At 33.5% G+C, this 20,628-nt stretch overlaps 1 protein-coding gene across 1 annotated transcript in view; it reads left to right on the forward strand.

The window, feature by feature from the left end:
- The window catches only part of LOC136035500 (protein Wnt-1-like), a 110,329-nt gene that overhangs the window by 80,814 nt on the left and 8,887 nt on the right, over positions 1 to 20,628 (forward strand). Inside the window, exons 3-6 of the mRNA XM_065717332.1 lie at positions 345 to 462; positions 5,820 to 5,937; positions 16,748 to 16,905; positions 18,683 to 18,793. Of these exons, the coding sequence (XP_065573404.1) occupies positions 345 to 462; positions 5,820 to 5,937; positions 16,748 to 16,905; positions 18,683 to 18,793 (505 nt within the window). The remainder of the gene's footprint in view (positions 1 to 344; positions 463 to 5,819; positions 5,938 to 16,747; positions 16,906 to 18,682; positions 18,794 to 20,628) is intronic.

The raw sequence follows: 20,628 nt of genomic DNA on the forward strand, positions 1-20,628 counted from the left end.
GGAAGGATTGCTAGCTTTTAGGGTGGTGGTAGAGGCCGTTAAACCAGCAGCCAAGATACTTCGGTCCAAGCTATAATATCAAATAAATACATAGTAGGAGAAATCTGAAAAAACTAAGTCTATTATATTCAGTTATCTTTTTTTGGCTATTTTCTTACTAATTTAATGTAATCGCGCATAAAAATTTTAAGTTTTTTTCTTCTTTTTCTTTTCTTTTTTTCCTGTTTCTGTTATTAATGTAAGAAATATATATGTATATATCCTTATGTATAATTCTTTTCGCATTTTACAGTTATCAGTTATTTTTATATGGTTAATTATATAGTTAATTTTGTTTATTTCAGGGAAATTTCTTCACCACTTGTAACTCCATCGAATCTCTACGAAGTTTGTCCTAGTGTTGTAAATAACTATACCCAGAAGAGACTCAATATCTGTTCACAGCCAAAAGGAATACTCAAAGTAAAGAAATTTCCTTGTGCTATTTTCATTTAGTTTTTTTCTTAAATTCGTTTTTTAGTTAGTGAGCTAGAAAATCTTCCCACCGCAAAAAATTGAGAGACAAATAGCTGAAACAATCGACCTCTTTATCTACCTGGGCAACCTCTTGACTGCTGACAACTGCCATATCACCGATATGAAACACAACCCGGCTCTAACAAGTATAGCTCCAGGAACCTCTTGAATATCTAGAAATACGGGTAACTTTCTGATCAGGTTAAAGTCCATATCTTCAACAGCCTGATTGTGCCGATCGCTCCCTATGGTTTTGAGACCTGAGCCTGGAAGACAGAAAATGAGCATGACCTCATTGAATTCGAAGTACTTGCTGACACCACATCTAAAAGATCAACCACACCCGTCCTGTCACCAACGACTTGGTGTGAAGTCGGCTGAAATCCACTGACATAATTCTTTACAAAACCAAACGGCAGCAACTAAAGTGGTTTAGTTTAGTCGTTTATCAAAAACTGAACTTGAAGGTGCGATTGACGGACAGCGGTCACGACGAATACGACTGAAGTATTTTATTGATAACTTCAACCATATGACTCTCCATAACAGCAGAAGACAGATCATGTTGATCCCTGATTCATCTCTGTTGAAAACAGTGGCCCCAAGACGTCCCATGAAGAAGGACGGGACTTAAGAATAAGAGTGAATGTTGTTAGTTTTAAAGTGCACCATGTATGCAGGCTTAAGCTTTGCTAGAATATGCCAAAATAAGCAAACAAGACAAGACTTCGTCAATTTAACTCAAAATATGGCACCTATTGATTTTTTCCGTATGTTGATGGTAAAAGCAAAACAACAATTAGATTTTGTGTCTATCGCTGACTAATGGCCACACAGGCAGTAATAATTGCAAAACTGCGTCATTGCGTTGCATTATTGCTGAGAATTGTTGCAGAACCAATTTCACAAGAAAAATAGCTGCTCTGAAGTATATCAAAACCAAAAAAAGTTGACAAACTAGCGCATTTATATAACCTCTTATTCCCTAATATGAACATGCTTTACAGCGATTGTTGCTGACAAGTCCCTCTTTGTTATTGAGGAAAAAACCCTGAAAAATGAGACTTTAAAGCCTCCTGGGTGTGAACTTCAATCGTCTGTAATTCCTTGTTAAAATTTTCTCTGTTGTAAGGACCCTCCAACCAAATCACATTTGAATACAGACACTTTAGTGCAAAGGTATATGAGACGCAGAGGTGGTAGATGTATACACAAATTCACTAGCTCTGTTTGCTTCGTCAGAACTCGATTGATCCGTAAGTGCAAGAGGCCAGAGAAGGGCTTTACGCCACTGAAGTTCATCATTTTCATCTCAAATTAGGCCAATGATGCTTGCTGCAGGAATTTCATGCCGATCACTGAAAAAAAATACTTTCTTACGTTTCTTGGGAATACTTAGAGATAGGCAGTGATTTCAGAGGGACGAAGAACCCACCTTATACCTCTAATCAATACAGATTGAAAATTCTAGTGAGATTTTGGTCCAAACCTGAGGCACCATGTCTGTTCTTTCTGCTAAAATGCTGGCGGTAAGATGGAGAGGTGTTTCCAACTGGCCACTGGCCACTGGCCACTTTGCACCTCAAATCTTACACATTAAGAATCCTTATGCTTTTTTAGTTTCAAATAGCTTACAACATTCACATTTCTGAAATCACGAGCTTAAGGGATTTGAATGGAGGTATCAAAGGCACAATTCTGCCACAATTTTGGCTCTGAAACATACTAATTGCAAATGCTTGTGTTATTCCAGTTTCAAACATGTGTAACGTACCTTTTACACAAAGTGTGAAGTGACTACCCTTCTGACAAAAATAGCGGGAAGGAAATTGGAAGAGGGGTGTTGGAGGGTCTATGGCACTCATTTTGCCTTTAATCACACCTGTTGTAAAGTCCTTAGGTGATTCTGTTTTGAAAAAGGCGTATCATGGCCTCAATCCAAAAAAAATTAACTACGACAATGTCTGGAAGTGCTGTTGGAGGGACTTAGGCCCTCCTTTTCCTGTCCTTTTCCCTCCTTTACTTTTCCCTCCTTTTCTTGTTTTCCTGTCAGGTAGATGAAAATTCATGGCATGATTTAGGCTCCAAAGAGAGAAATTTACTATGTTATTGTTAAGAGTGGGTAGGGGTAAGGGTGGGATGGCGTTAGAGACCAAATCGCACGTTTTGGCCCTCCAATCATAATTATCAAATATCTTTGTTTAATTTCGTTTAAACCAAGTGCAATTTACCTAGTTTTCTTGTGAGAAGCAGGGGAAGGAAGGGGTAGAAATTGGTTTTTCAGTCCTACAGATAAAAAAAAAATATGTAAATCCGACTCAGACATGGTGCAACAAGCCTATTATTTGGCTAAAGTTACCATTGCAAGGGGTGAAGACGTGTATGTCAAAAGGGGTAAATACACAATCCATGTCTTCGCCAATGCAGACTAAAATATCCTGCATAATTCTACTTCAAACTAGATGTAATGAGTTCATCCTTATGCTGAAAAGTAAACGATGAGAAGGAGTTGGAGTTTGGAGGGGCAAGGGATCCACTTTTTCCTTCGATTTATGCAAATTGGAACTCATTGTGTAAGTTTTCAGTTTAAACACATTGTATGATGTCTATTTCCTTAATAATGAGTCAAATGTGGGAGAGCTGGGGACAAATGGTTGAGAACAATCGCTTTTAGTTTTTTAGTCACATAGATTAAAATTCTAACATTATTCTTTGTAGAACTGGGCATAAAGTACAGACCTTTTTTCAAAAATGCTTCCAAGTGGCCAATAATCCACTTGTTTTCTCCATCTATACTGCTTGCAAATCCTTGTGCTACTTCAGATCAAATAAGGTGAACAATCCCTACCCTTCAGCAAGTAACTTTGCGGTACTAAGGGTGAGTGGATATTAGATTTGCCACTGGCTCACTTTATGCCTCCTCCAATATAGATCGAAAATCCCTGCGCAATTCTGCTTCAAATAAAAAGAAGTATTGCTACTCTATTATAAAAAAAAATACATAATAGAGAGATATATAAGAAGAGGGAGAAATGGTAGAGAAGATTTAGGTGAGTTCTTGAGCCATTTTTTGCTTCCAACCATGCTGATCTTTAAATTCCTGTATGATTTTTGTTAAAATAAGATGCAAAGTGTCTTAATAGTTGGTGAGAGGGCAAGAGATTATTGTAGGAGAGGTATAGCCCCACTTTTCTCCTTCCGTCAAGTAAGTTGAAGGCCGTTTTATGATCTAAGGTTCTAGCAAGTGACCCATGGTGAATTTTTGATGGATTTTTGATGGGATGGCATTGGAAGGCCCCTAATACACTCTGGTTCTATAATCTTGCCAAATTCGATTGCCAAACATTCCTAACTCCAAATATTGCCGAATTTCTCAAATTTGCCAATATTCTTGCATAATTTTGGTTATAACCAAGTTCAACATGCCTAAACTATTGATGAAACGTTGGGGGATGCAGCGTGGGGAATGCTGTAGAAAACCTACTTTGCATCGTCAATAACATAGATTGCAAATCCTTGCACGAATTCGTTTAAAATAAAGTACATTAAATCCCCCTCCCCCTTTCTGTTTAGATAATAGGGTTTATTTACTGAGAAGTAAGAGACCCACCTGTATAGGCTGAGTTGTTTTAAAGCGGACAACGGCTTAGCTGTTGTCATTGTTTACTGTGAGGTGTAAGATACTAACAGTAAAGTGCAGTTTTAATGATCGCCACAAAATGTGGGGACTAATTAAAATTGATCCACTAGGAGCGCTGAAGTCTTCAAGGGACTTTCCGGAGTCCCTTGATTCACTTTCCCATCAATTCACTTTCCAGAGGCAAAGCTAGATGTAATAAGACAGTTAAACAGAATCCGATCTGATATCTGAAATTTGGCAAACAGTGAGGTCTGAATTTAGCACAATGCCCAATTTTTTCCGGTTTTATCACAACAAAGATGCTTTAAGTCCCTAAACTCTCAAAATGGCTTTCCTCGCCAATGAAATTTTGTAAAATAAAAACTAAAAAAACTAAAAAAAAATGGTGCGATATATGTTCATCAGCTCTTCAAGAAATATCGATCAGTGTAAATAGGAAATTGTAACTCTCTTAATTCAGAAGCTGATGTTCTTATTACGGGTCAACCTTCTAATACCACAACTGCGAATGAAGCAAAGGAAGGCCTCCAATTTCCTTATCCTATAGAGAATAATTGAAGTTTCGAGTGGCATTTGTGATATAATTCCTTGCTTCAGTCCTAAACACAGAAAATATATTAGCAAACATAAGGAAAATCACAAACAGAAAATTTTGTAAAAGTAGATGGCCACATTTTAAGGATTTTAAAATACTTCCTAATACTTTAAGACTGAAAACGAACTTCATTTTGAACTAGCTTTCCACTCAAAAGTAGAAACTTGGCTCGAAGAAACGAACGCTTAGCGGAACAACCCCCGAAAGTCACCTCCCTAAAAAACTATAAACTTCACTTCAGCTCACACACTGAAGGTTATGGATCAAACAACGAAAGCCGACGTGTTTAGTCACAGGTAAGAATTACGGGCTGGTTCCAAAACGTAACGTTATATCCATTAATCCAGCCAGAGGTCTAAACTGTCCTTAAACCATGGACGTTACCTCTTAACAAATTTCTTGCAATAGATTGAAAGTGGTGTATAGAAAAAAAGTAAAGTAGAGAAAGAAACAAAGTGTTTCTGCCCCAAACCAATAATATAGAACCAGCTACCAAATTGGTAAGTATACAAACTCATACAAACCGGCGGTAAACAGTACTTTAATTCACTCCAACATAGCTAAGTCATCTTAGGTCAAAATATATTATCTAAATTTATAGAGTTTTTATCGTACAGAAATATTCCGTAATCTGAGACTAATTAGATTGCAGGTAATACAACATATATGTCAGGTCCGAGTGCAAAATTTAGTTTCTCATGAACAGCAGAATGTTGTGTTTATATTTTGTTAAGACCATAACTTTTTTAGCTAAATTTCATGAGAAATTTAGTTTCTCATGAACAGCAGAATGTTGTGTTTATATTTTGTTAAGACCATAACTTTTTTAGCTAAATTTCATGAGAAATTTAGTTTCTCATGAACAGCAGAATGTTGTGTTTATATTTTGTTAAGACCATAACTTTTTTAGCTAAAGCAGCTTTGAACAATGATTATAGACTATGCCAAATAATGTTGAGGTTGAATTGAATTCCCTCAATATTGGATGGAACTGCTTAAGTTATTATTTCATGTTCTAGGAATTGGTTGATTATTGGTCTTTGAGATACTAATATATGCATATTCCAGGCGATGATTGTTGGGGCCCGCGAAGCTATTACTGAATGTCAATCTCATTTCAAAACCAGACGGTGGAATTGCACAACAATCCGTGGAAGTGGTAGATATCCAAAAGCAATAAAAATAAGTATGAGTAATTCATCTTTTTTTCCTTTTTTTTTTTGGTTTCATTTGCAGATGTTGCAGACACACGAAGTTCAAAGCCAAATTATTACCAGATCGAAATTGAACTGGCTAACAAGCTTACCAAATACTAATCTCGATTATGGAGTTTTTTTTTTGTTTTTTTTTCACATAATATTTAATTTTGAAGCCTTATGGCTATTCTGAAAATGGCTTAATAGAGCAGCGAGTTATTAGCTGAGTTCTCCTGTCTAACTATCATGTATTGAAAAATTTTCAAAAATTTTTAATTGTTAATTGTTAGTGTTTTTAGTTGTGTTCTCTTGTCTAAATAGCACGTTTAGAAATTTAATTTTTTTTTTAGTTGTTAGAGTTATATTTGTGTTCTCCTGTCTAAATGGCGCGTTTTTCTTCTGTTGGGTATCTTGTTAAATCTCGTCAGCGTACAAACAAAAGTGGACTTACTTACAATAGAAGTTATTATTCATTATTCTGTTAATTTCTCCCAATTTTTACATTTAAATAATTTTAATACCATGTTTATAGATTCACAACACTCTAGTTTTTTAAACAAATTAAGACCGATAAGAATCAAATACTTTCAAAATGCCCCCAAAAATTGATGGTTCCTAATGGAATAAATCTGATGCATCCAGTACGCACAATATCTAAAGAATGTTAATATCTGTTCAATAGACAGCCAAAACCACAATGATTATATAAAAAATGTAACATATTTTCAAAAAAAGAGTTTATCAATTGATAAAATAATCGTTTGATCGAAATGATTCGTTATTCATTATTACGTTATTCGTACATCATTTTTAATTTAAAGTGGATCGCTTTGCATCTCCTAGACGAGAGCTTTGCAACTCTCAGCAAAGTTTGATTTTGCGAAACAGCAAAAAATGAGCAGGAAAACGCTGGGAAAAAACTTGCACGTGATTTCAAATGACTGCGTTAAATGGCTGCTAATTACACCAAAGTTAATTATTATTTTAAGTTATTATTGTTTTATTAATCGCCTACAATAAATACAGACACTACGGAGTAAGAAGAAAAAAAATTTTTTATAAACATATTTAAAACATGAATCAAAATAAACTAACCACAATCACAATGAAAACACCTAGACAGGGGGTTATCAGGACTCAAAAGACCAACTGATATATGGCCAATATCGAAGGAGGGGGGAGGAGTTATGATGGACACAACTTTTATCACAGCAACAGTGTGATTCAAAACGGTGAGGAATGGTACAACCTTTTTGTTATTATTCTGTTAGTTCAGAAGAGGGTATGCTCAAGATTGTTACCATGTATAACCTTGGGTTATAGCTGGCCTCATTACGGGGGGGGTCACAGCAGCAATGATTATAATATTTAAAAGAACCATTGAACTGGGACTAAACGGTATATTTATTTTTTCTATTTTATTTTGGTTAAGATTACCTGTATGACATAATTCGGACAGCAAAAAAGAAAATATAGTATTAGACGTTATATATAGTAATTTAATGTTTTACAAAAAAAGCGTTTAATGCTTTTTTCAAAAAAGGCGAAATGAGTATTAACTAGCTGAAACCGTGAAATAATCTTGAAGTTATATGACTGTGAGGCAAAAAAAGCTAATAAATATTTACGTAACAAAAATATGCATTTCACAGCTTCTTATAATTTTTTTCCGGAGAAGACTAGCAAACCCGAAATAAAAATATTGTCGGAACTTCAAAGGAACAATAAAATTTGTAAAGGCCGTTTTGGTAAATTCGCCCACGGTTTGGACATATTTTTCCATAAGAGATGCTAATTCTTTTAATTGTTCTTAATAAATTATTTTTATATAATTTTTGTAACTCACTTATAACTAAATCACAATTTTTAACCAACTGAATTATTTATTATTAAATGACTTTTAACTAACTCAGATGTTGAAGATGGAGTTGAAAAAAACAAACTCTACGCCTTTTAATGTTCTTCAAACTTGAAAAGAAAAATCATTCGAACGGGGGGAGGAGGAATTTGAGGTAGGGCTGACGAAACATAAAAACCTGACATTTAGCAGGGTTTACAGACAAATATGTTTTATCTAGCGACTCAGTAAGAGAATGAAGATCAAACAATCCGTGATAACAGACTGTATTAAGGAGCGACCTGGCGCAATAGTAACCAAAACTTTAAAAAACAGAATTTTGATACCAATAATTGCATCAAAAAAATTATAATTTGTTACTGATTTTAAATATATAAATTTCATCAAGTTTAGTCTTACCCATCAGAAGGTAAGAGCCTAAGAAAATTTGCCTTATTTCGAAATATAGGGGGGAAACGTCCCCTAAAAGTCATAGAATATTAACAGAAATCACACCATCAGATTCAGCGTATCAGAGAACCGCAATGTAAAAGTTTCAAGCTCGTATCCACAAAAACGTGGAATTTCCTATTTTTTACCAGAAGACACATCACGGATGCGTGTTAATTTTTTCCTTTAGGGGTGATTGTATCGACCCAGTGGTCCTAGAATATCACGAAAGGGCTCATTCTAAGAAAAATAAAAGTTCTAGTGTCCATTTTAAATCACCAAAAAATTGGAGGGCACCTAAGACCCCACCGACGCTCATTTTTTCCCAAAGTCACTGGATCAAAATTTTGTCAGCTATTTTGTTCAGTATAGTCGAAAAAACCTAATAGCTATGTCTCTGGGGACGACTTAATCCCCCACAGTCCCCGGGGAGGGGTTGCAAGTTACAAACTTTGACCATTGTTTACATGTACTAATGGTTATTGGGAAGTGTACAGACGTTTTCAGGGGGACTTTTTCGTGTTGAGGGGGGAGGGTGGTTTGGTGGAGGGGTTAAATTGGAGGATCTTTCCATGGAGAAATTTATGATGAGGGAAGAGAATTTCCATGAAGGGGGCGCAGGATTTTCTAGCATTATTTGAAAAAACAATGAGAAAATAAATAAAAAAATTTTTTCAGCTAAAAGTAAGGAGCAGCATTAAAACTTAAAGCGAGCAGAAATCATTACGCATAAAATGAGGTTCTTCTTCTAAATACTATGCTCTTTACGCTAAAGTACTTTTAGTAATTTCAACTATTTATTCCACGGTCTTTGTGATTCAGGGGTCATTCTTAAAGAATCGGGACAAAATTCAAGCCTTAGGGTAAAGAGTGAGGTACTGACGAGGGGGCGAACCCCCTCATATACGTAGTAAAAATATACAAATATAGAAGTTTGTTACGTAAGTTAATTCGTAAGTTCCACGTATATTTATTACTAACAAAAGTGTTCGTAAAAAAAATAAAAAGTTCTAGTTGTCTTTCTAAGTAACCAAAAATTGGAGGGCAACTATGCATCCTTCCCCTCCCCCTTTTTTTTATCAAAATAGTCCGATCAAAATTATGAGAAAGTCATTTAGCTGGAAAAAAATTAATATGCAAATTTTGTTTTAATTATTCATGTGCGGTGAGCCAAAATCAAAACATGCATTAATTCAAAAACTTTCAGAAATTAAAATAAAAAAAACAAGTTTTTTTAACTGCAAGTAAGGAGTGACATTAAAAATTAAAAGGAACAGAAATTATTCCGTATATGAAAGGGGTTGTTCCCTCTTCAACGCCTCGCTCTTTACGCTAAAGTTTTTATTGTTTTAAAAAGTAGAGTCGTGAGAAAGAGTCAAACCTTTGCGTACAGAGCAGGGCGTTGAAGAGGAGACAACCCTTTCATATACGGAGTCACTTCTGTTCGTTTTAATTTTTAATGTCACTCCTTATTTGCAGTTAAAAAAAAACTTTTTTTTATTTAATTACTTCCAAGCCGAATACGTCCTTTGCTTACCAAAAGAACACCATCTACATAAGTAACATGACTCAGGTCAATGTTACCACAATACACACTACTTGACAGAACATTTTTGAAAGCATATGGTGAAAATACCCAACCTTGTTTAACGCCTTTTCTTAACGAAATCACTATTCTGCTGCCGCACTCGAGCATTAAGATTTAAATGCAAATAATAATTTACTTACACAAGCAGGGAGGTTCTGGTGTCCGTTGCGCCCAGGGTAAAATCTTGATTAGTGACCTCCCCCCCAACCCTGTGTCCCAAAATATTTGAGGCTAACTTAAAAAAAAAAATCATTTATTGGCACAATTTTTTATTAGCAGTTTATTAGCAAAATCTTCCATTGATTTAAATCAGACTTTTCTTGCTTTAACGTCTGCAAAGTAAGTATCTCGTCCCAATTAATTGCTTCTGATTCTTGGTTTTCTAGAATTTAATTAAATTCGGTCTACTTTCTTTTATTTTCAAGGAATGATAATGAAGGTACGGAAAAAACAGAAATTTTGGATTCAATTTGCCTATACTTACTGCCAACTGCACCTCTACTTTATTTTAATAAAAATAGAATTTAAATAATTATAAATAATTTTATTTATTTGAAATTTTGCGCTCCCAAAATTTCTGTCTCTGGGGCAAGTCCCCTCCCCCTAAAACCTCCTCTGAACACAAATGACCAATTAACACCAGAAACAATAAGTGAAGATAAAGCCTAACAATCATCAACGTTGTTGAAAGCACAAGAAATGTCAACAATACAAAAATACAGTGCATTTTCCGTCAAAGGTGGCATCGTTTAAACTTTAAATTAAATGGATTTAGCTGTATTTTCTGCTCAGTTACTTGGAAAATTTCTTCAAGTTCCATATTTCTGTAAAATTTCATTCCGTTTGCACAAAAAGGCTAAAATTATCTACCAACTCCTAGCCTCGACTACCAAAATCGTACTTTTACGAGAATATTTTTATTGTTAAAATGTATTGTGTATCATCATGGAATTTACTGTATTAAAAGAAAAATTATATTTATATTTTAGCCCCTCAATTTGAAGGTAAAATCACTTATAACACATAACTGGATCAATCTTTTAAGATGGCTTTGTTTCTTTTTCTATTACATTATGCATTGGGTTCTCTAATCGTAAACCTATTTCACAATGCACTCTCTGTTTTAACCATTCAGTGCTCCCATACCATTCATAAGCATTCTGATATGAATCCCAGTTGTTGAATTATTTTTCTTCGAAATTATTTAGGCAAAATTATGTGCCCGATTGTGGGCTTCGGACTTGGATGGGGACTTCGCCACATTTCAGGATTTTTATCTGAATTATTAAAAAATGCTATCTAATTATATCGCTATAATATCGCCATCTATTTACTGTTTGGAATGATAGCCAGGTATCGAGGGTTGGAAATAAATATAGTTCACCCTGCTTTGCTGAGCTGCCAAAATCACAACAAATTGTCCATTTCACATTTCAGAGAGTTTATGATCATTATTTTCAATATTCACTATCAAGGTTTTTACTGTTTGTTTAAAACATGCGTGCAAAACAGATGGACTGAACACAGAGAGAAAAGAAATACCAAAGAAAATCGAGCTCAAAATAACAAACACTAAGAAAGACCATTTGATTGCAGGAGGGATAAAAGAAAAACAGTAAATAAAGAAAAAGTAAAAACGTACATAACTCAAAATGACAGATACTAATAAATATAACATTATTGTTAAAAAGCTAAAAGGAACAAAAATGAAAAGGGCAAAAGAAAATAAACGAGAAAAAATACGCATCTCTCTCTATATCACAAATACGAATTTGGAACAAGCCATTTATAAAGATTAATTTAAAAAGACGTTTTCTGCAAAAGAAGTTTTTCAAGGAAAAGTAAAGAGCTACATTAAACCAAATATGAGCAGAAATAAAGTCAAACAACTTTCCAAGCGTGAAACTACCACAAATCACCATCAATAAATAAATGAACGGAAATTTAGTAAATAACCGAGTCAAAGTTAAAACGAGCAGGATCTAATATGAATAGGTCTAACGCTTCCCCCCCCCATATCTTTTAAAAATCAGGACATAATTTGCACTTTTAGAGAAATTTAGAGACAGTTAGAGAAAAAGCTTCTGTTCCGTGATATTAGTCTTGTAGTACTCACAGAAAACAATCACGTAAAGATATGGTTGATGCACGATTCCAATACTAATGTAGAAAAGTTGGATTGATAAAAGTTTTTAAACATTAATATTGAAATCGTGCAGGTACCGTGTCTTTACGCGATTTATTTCTGTGAGTACTGTAGGATTAACGTCCCTGAACACAAACCTATTTCTCTAACTGTGTCAATAATAATTAAATAATAAAAAATTTAAAAAATTTTATTAAAAAAAACTATATAATAAAAATTAAATTATAATCCTAAGATGCCATCAATTCAGATAATATTTTCTACACATGAGAACCTTTCGTATCCCCATGAACTAATTCTGATTGAACTGATTGACAAACTCAGTATATCCAAATAAAAAAAAATGCGGTCAATGCTTTCATAATTGAATACTCTACCTGTTTTTATATCAGTGGCGTTAATTCATAAAAATGACGCCATTCAAAACTGTTGAATGGGGCAATTTTGATGTAATTTTGAGGCAGTGATGGGGCAATGTTTTTCAAGTCTAAGGGGGAGATTGTTGCTGTTGTTTTTTCAATGAAAGCAAACAATCTAGATATTTTAAAAATCTAGGGGGCACATTCCCAACCCCAAATGACGCCACTCTGATAAATATTATTTTGATGTGACGAAAGTGTTAAAATTAACTCGGAAATAGCTTGTAATAGATGTTGTCTTGTATTTTAAACAGAGAAAATGCTAAAGCATTTGAATCCAAGTGCAAGTATTTTATTCTAATATTTTGACTTTAAGCTCCAAACTCTGGTAGTATACGAATACATAATCTTAAAAGCCTGCATATAAACATATAAGGGACAGCATAACGAAAGCAAAGCAACAGTTTGTCCTCCATCCCCTTCATTTAAACGTAAACTACAGGAGGCTTGTCACTTGCGTAAAAAGCAAACTGGTAAAATTATAGCAAATCGCATAACTGGCTTTCGTATAGAGTGAATATACCACTCGATGCCTTTTTTATGCTCTTTACGAATATAATAATCGCTTCTACCTTATATTTAAACACTTTTTAGCCTAACCCGACCTAACATAACTTAAACTAACCTTTTTATAAATAATTTTAGCACTGAGAAAATGTAGCATTATTTTTTCGATGGAAAAGATGGCGCTGAGAAAACGTAGTATTATTTTAGTAGCGGAAAATGAGCGATAAGTCATACTCTAAATGAAAATTCGTCATTTTGAAAAGCTCAAAAACTGCTTAAATTTGAATTTGCGATTAAAGCGATTATTATATTCGTAAAGAACATGAAAAAAGGCATCAAGAGGTATGTTCACTTTATTGGTAAGCCAGTTATATGAACTGCCATAATTTTTTTGAAAATTCGTCATTTTTAAGAGCTAAAAAAGTGCTTAAATCTCAATTTAAGGTAGAAGCGATTATTATATTCTTAAGGAGCATAAAAAAAAGGCATCGAGTGGTAAATTCACTTTATACAAAAGCCAATTATACGATTTGCTATAATTTTACCAGCAAACTAAGCAATTATCCTCAATTCGGTAAAGTGGGCCGGTAAATTACCTATAAATCTGGTAACCCATCAGTATGGTAACTTCTCAAGCAATAGAATTTGACCTGAATTTACGAGCAGTTTACTTTAAGTTGGACCCAAATAAATCTTAAAGGGGATCATCATCATCAATTCAATGGAGTGGGACGGTAAATCCTACTAAATCTGGCAACCCATCAGTATGATAAATTCTTAGCCAATGGAATTCACCCTGAATTGACGAGCATTTTACTTTAAGTTGGATGCAAATTCAAAGAAATCTTAAAGGGTTCATCGTCATCAATTCAATAAGGTGGGTCGGTAAATACCGTTAAACCTGGTAACCTATCGGTATGGTAAATTCTCAACCAATAGAATTCACCCTGAATTGACGAGCATTTTACTTTAAGTTGGATCCAAATTCAAAGAAATCTTAAAGGGTTCATCGTCATCAATTCAATAAGGTGGGTCGGTAAATACCGTTAAACCTGGTAACCTATCGGTATGGTAAATTCTCAATCAATAGAATTCACCCTGAATTGACGAGCATTTTACTTTAAGTTGGATCCAAATTCAAAGATATCCTAAAGGGTTCATCGTCATCAATTCAATAAGCTGGGTCGGTAAATACCATTAAACCTGGTAACCTATCGGTATGGTAAATTCTCAACCAATAGAATTCACCCTGAATTGACGAGCATTTTACTTTAAGTTGGATCCAAATTCAAAGAAATCTTAAAGGGTTCATCGTCATCAATTCAATAAGGTGGGTCGGTAAATACCGTTAAACCTGGTAACCTATCGGTATGGTAAATTCTCAACCAATAGAATTCACCCTGCATTGACGAGTATTTTATTTTAGGTTGAATCCTAATCCAAAGAAATCTTAGGGGGAATATTGTAAGTCAGGTAACCGATCAGTATGGCAAATTCTTAACCAATAGAATTTATCCTGAATTGACGACCATTTGCTTTAAGTTGGATCCAAATCCAAAGATATTTTTAAGGTGATCATTGTTATCGATTCGGTAAGATGGGACGGTATATATCTGTAAATCTGGTAACCCATCAGTATGGTAAATTCTCAAGCAATATAATTTTATTTGAACTGATGAACATTTTATTTTAAGTTTTATCCAAATCCAGCTAAATATTAAGGGGGATCGTCGTCATCGATTCGGTAAATTGGGACGGTAAATACTGGTAAACCTGGTAACCCATCAGTATGGTAAATTCTCAACCAATAAAATTTTTTCCTGAAAAGACAGGCAGTTTACCTTAAGTTGGATCCAAATGCAAAGAAAACTTAAAGGGGATACAACGTAGAATGTAACCCAAACTGAAATTTATCTTTGCCTCCAGGTGCCAAACTAATTGGATTATTAATTGGTTGAAATGTTTGTGCTAACCTTCAGTTTCAAATTTCTGTTTCATATAATGATCGTCTTTACAAATTACTTGTTCTTTATTGGTTTTTGCTATACAGAGTTTTTCGTGTTTTATTTTCTTTTATTCTTTCCTTTTTTGTTTCTTTTACCTCTTTGGAAATCATATTATATTCATTAAAACTTTTGTTTTGTATTTATGTTTTCAAATAAACAATAATAATATTGAGACATCAATTATCTCATCCTTCATAAATGGTTATAATTTCAAGTGCTAAGTAGATGGCAATTTGACATTTTGAGATAATAGTCACCCAAGCCCGTAACAGTATTTTTTTATCCTCTCTATGGTAAAAGGATCAGTAAATAATACAAACCTCTGTTAGTTTACGGTGAATTAGTTTTTGAATTTGAAAAACAAGTATTTTGGTTACTTTTGTGGTACTTAGTAAATGCTGACAAAAGTGTTTTGGGTACTTGTATGATTAACCCCAAACCGTTCAAGTGGTTCATTCATTGACGCATTATATAAGCTTTTTTTGTTAATTTCTTTCAGCTTACCGTGAGACAAGACAAAGAGAAGTGACAAAAATAGATAGAAAATATATAATTTGGGGTTTGTATTCGATATTAGAGGGAGGGGGAGGTAAAGTGTTTGGAAAGTGTGAAGTTAGAAAATAATTCTTAATGCATAATATGCAGATTAATTGTACCTAACGCATAAGGCCTGCAGAATCTCTATACTTTACCCAACCCACCCCCCTAATATGCAAATATATAGCCCCAATTTGTTCATTAAGTATTATGTTTTTATATTACCTTGGTATATTTCATTAGGATCGAGCGTCAAAGAAACATAATAGAAGAATATTAGGTATGGGGTATATCGTGCAAGTACTTATTTTGTATTGTATATTTTGTATCGTATTTTGTAAAAAAAAAGTTCATTTTGGAAAAAAATATATTTAAGAAAGAAGACTTCTCAAGACAGAGACTAGAGAACCAATCTCTTCCAGTATTACAGCTACATAATAGCTCACAATGAAAAACTACTCATCGAAAATCAGATTCAAACTATCAAACTAAACATCAAAGTTAAAAGAGCCTAAGGGGCATTAAGTTGGGGGTAAGTTATCGTACCCAGTCGAATAGAAGGAATGGGGACTGGCTAGAATACTAATTTTTTTTCGATCATTGAAGGCTTTTTTTTTGTCGACAGATACCCAAGCTCGTTTTTATGAGATTTTTGTTGCTCACAATTATGGATTAAACAGCAATAACCGACTTTTTTTCTTAAGCTTAATCTTTTTAATTTAAGCCTTAGTAAAAGCAGTAGTAGAAAAGAGCAAAATAGCAAAAGAGTATTAAAGAGCAAATTTATTGAAGTTTTTAGGGAGACCTAGAATTTAATCGAAACACACTATGCATATGCGTGCTGTCAAAACGGCGTATCAGCGTTATCTAAGGAATGGTCATGAACATTAAGTTGAAACTTTCAGGGCATGTTGAGTTGGATGATGAGCTAAAAAAAAAAGTATTTTGTGCATGCCATTACTTCCACCAGTATTGGCAGTAGTGTTACTTCTGATGCTTTCTAATTTAAGCCTAATCTTAATCTTTCTTACGTACTATAATGCACATTAGATTGATTAAATAAGAGCCAGCAAATTTTTATTAGAAAGAGCCAGTTTTTTTTAGTCTGGTATATTTTTGCTTTTCAAGAGGCTTCAGTTCTCTATAAAAGAGAAATTCTTTTCACACCAGCAGAAACAAATGCGAAGAAAGTTTTCTATACCATTTTTATTCAAATATCTTTAAGGGACTATGTTAACTGGAGTCTTATGAATAAGTGCCTTTAAATTGATGTAACTGAGGAAATAAATTACCTTTCTTTTTTTGTATAGAAAGTAGAGAGCGTGCATTCATTCAGGCCATTACTTCTGCTGGTCTAACTAGTGCAGTTACCCGAGCATGTGCCCGTGGAGAAGTAGCAGATTGTGGTTGTGATGCAAAAGCGAGACTCAAACCTACGAAAGGCTGGGAATGGGGAGGATGTTCTGATGTGAGTTACCAGCCTTTTTTGTTTTTTTTAATGCTATGTTTGTGTTTTATTTTCTTTTATTCTTTTTTTCCCTTTTATCTCTTTAAAAATCATAAAATCATCAAATAGAAGACGCAGTAGCCTAGGCACCAAGGCCGTATCTAGGGGGGAGGAGGGTTAGAACCCCCCTCCCCTAAAATGTTTGTACAACTCCTAAAAACGTGACTAAAATAAATATCAACTATTTTTATGCTTTTTTTGAAGTTTTTCTTGTAACTTTTTTGTTTTTCTTTAATGCTATGTTTTTGTTTTATAGTTTTTCTTCAAAGAGAGTGTACCGAAGAGAGGAGGCATGCAGCCAAAAAGTTGCAAGCTGTTAAATTAGAACTAAATATAGAAACAGTGAATGATAAACATTAAAAAGTGTGAGTGCACTAAAACTAAGACCGCATTCAGGGGCGAAGAGTTTACCGGGTTTGAAACCCTCCATCCCTTCAAATTTTTTTTCCAACTTGCAATTCGTAACAAAAAAACATATTAAAAAATTTATGGTATGTTTTTTAAATTTATTTTGTGAAAGACTACCCCCCAAACAAAATCCTAGATACACCCTTGACTGAGCCTCGGATCAATCAGTTCGTGGTAACATATTGTAAGTAAAGGGAGACCCTTGTCAAGAGCAACCAAAAGCTCCTCTCATATTGTGGATACGATAGTTTATTTTGGAGAAATATAACATAAGGATCCTCAATTCTCTACGAAAACCAAAGAATGCAATATAAATGTGTTTATTCTTGATGTCTATTTCTTTAGGGTTTTTATAAGATAATAAAACACAAATATTTTCAATAAATGACTTTTACATGCAATTTTGTAAATAAATAAATAGTTACAACAAATATAATATAAAAAGACTCTTCAGATAAAATGGTGCATTAACATACATATTTATCATAGGGTGTAGACAGGATTGGGGTTTTTAAACGTAAAATCCCATGTCTGTTTTTTTAATCGTAACATGTTAGACATTGCTATTTTTTCATTTATTTAATTTTAAGTGTATTGTATATAAAAGGAAATAGACTCCAACGAACCTTACGAGCATTACAGTCCTCCCACCCTTCGTAATTCATTTTTTAGCACAAATCACAACTGAGATTGACACTTATGTTCTAAATGATAAAAATGATCTAGATGCTGTTTGATTTTAGCCCTAAATTTGTGCTATTCGTACTTCCGTCTACAGGGAATAAAAGGGGAACTAGGGCAAAATTGTACGATTTCTAACTAATTTGGGGTATCGATAGCTTAAAAATGCCAATAATGGCTTTGATACACTTCAATATTAAACAATAAATTTTGTTGAAAGAAATAGAAAAAGAAATAGAAAGAATGAATAATATGCCAGCCACTCTTTTTATCTCCAATGAATTTTATTTCATTTACTTTATTTTAAACGGCACTAATAATTGATTAATTTTGATATTCATTTCATTGAATTATTTTCTTCATTTAAGTATACTATTTGATTAAAAATTAATATTATGGAACAGGGCTGCCACTAAAAATTCATAAATGTCCCAAATCTCCTTGCAGAGACATCTAGGTTTGAAAAAATGCTAGATAATTATAATTTATACGCTTAATATGCTTTTGGAAGTTAATATATGGCATATATACTCCTCCCAAAATATAAATATCAGGACAGAAATTTCAATATTTTGGGGAAATGCCTAAGGAATGACAACCCTGTTTTGAAATCCCAAGAAGACTCATTTTTATTAAATGCTCCTTTCAGGATTTAGTAGCCGGGGAAAAAATTGGACGAGCTTTAATCGACAGGAAAAGTAGTGATAAACGTGACTTTGATATAATTGTCGATTTGCACAACAACGAAGCTGGCCGCAAGGTATGTTCCATTTACAACCACTAAGGTTTGGTTAGATAGCTTGAAAGAGTTTGGCTGCATTCCAGGCTCAATAAAAAGTAAATAAAAGATATAAAAAGTAGCTTTTTCGTTCCAGCTGACGTTGTTGCAGTAGCTAAAGAATTCAGAGTTTATTTTTTAGTAACTTTTAATAAAGATAGTTAAAGTAATTCTTTAGTGAATTAGGTTTGCATCGTTATCATCATTGATAATGATATCAGTTTGGAACGTATTTAAAGTACTATTAGAATAATTTATGATGAAATAGTAATTAAAACAACTAAAATTCATGAAGATTGTACCCTTTAAAAACCCTATAAGCCAGTAGTGCTTTCACAACCGTTCCCGGTGGATGTCACTTCAAGTAACTTCTGCAATTTAAATGAAGTTACTATGGTTTACAGCCTTGTTTTTATAACTTGTTAAATTAGAAAGTGGTAAATTGGTAAATTAACTTGGTAACTTAGAAAGTTTTACGTTGCCAAATGCAACTTGTAGCAGGAGTTCAAAATGGGTTTGATTTCTTCAGCTATAAGCAAAGACAAGTTGTCTCCACATGCATATTAAAGCCTTTTTTGTGTACTATTGTACATAAAATTTGTATACTGTTTTTTGTAGCCTTTGTTGAATACTATTATTTTATGCATAAAGAGACGTAAAAAGAAGCCCTTTTTATGTATAAGGATTACATTATGTTTATTTTTATGCATAAAAAGTACATTATGTATACTTTCATGTTTATTTATAAGGAGCCGTAAAAAGAAGCCTTTTCCATGTACAAATAGTTGTCTATACATGTATAATGAAAATTTGGTATTGAAAACTCTATTTTCCCGCCATTAAGATGAGGAACAGCAGAGGAATAATTAATAGTAATTTGCTTGGGAACAAAATAAGGTTGAAGAAAATGAGCTATAGTTCTTTAAGGAAGTTGCTTAGTAGGGGTTGCTTATTTGGAAGGGGTAAACCAAAGAACCAAAGTTAATAGAAAACATTAGATTTATTTTGATTCCTGGAACGAAATCAACTCGAGTGTTTTAGACGGTGTTTATGCTTATGTTGCTTTTCTTATTGATATATAGCTTGCCTAAAAGGCAAAACAATCCTGACAAACTTCAAAATTTTATTTTGCCATTCTTATTAGTCCTGAACTATTGCAGACAGGAATGTGTCAGAATTATTAGTGCTCCCTAGTTTATTGTAGGAACAGATGGCGTTACTCCACTAGCATGAATATGAGAACTGGTTAACCCAACTAGGCCTAAAAGCCTTTTAAAAAATTTTAAAAACTGATTTTTTTCTAAATAAGACTATTGCCTATACTATAAGACTATATAAGAAAAAATAAATTATAACCAAGTGTTTAATTACAATTCCCCATGCACGGCTAGCCTAGAATAAATATACAAGTTTTTGTTATATATACATAGTTTCACGAAACGAAATTTTTTTCCAAACTTTAAAGAGCCACAAAGAATTCTCAGTCTAATAATATTAGAAAAATCTCAGGAATTTAGAAGCATTACAAGCTGTTCTAGAAACTATTGATTAACGTTAAAGTTACTATTTTATTCTTGATTACAATATTTTAGGATTCTATCAACTAAACTTCGTCTATTCATACGGGCTTTTAATTGAACTAGTGATTAAATTCGAAAGCTACACTAATTTAGGCTTTGAATTCGTTCTAAATTACAAAAAGCTTATTTTGTCTAATTGTAACTTATCTAATCAGAATAATACTGTTTTAGACTAATGCTGTTATTAGTAATGTTTCTTTAGTTTTATTGCTGTAATTATCAATTAGTACTGTGTAA

This window comes from Artemia franciscana, chromosome 14 (assembly GCF_032884065.1).
Source record: "Artemia franciscana chromosome 14, ASM3288406v1, whole genome shotgun sequence".
Taxonomy (NCBI): Eukaryota; Metazoa; Arthropoda; class Branchiopoda; order Anostraca; family Artemiidae; genus Artemia; species Artemia franciscana.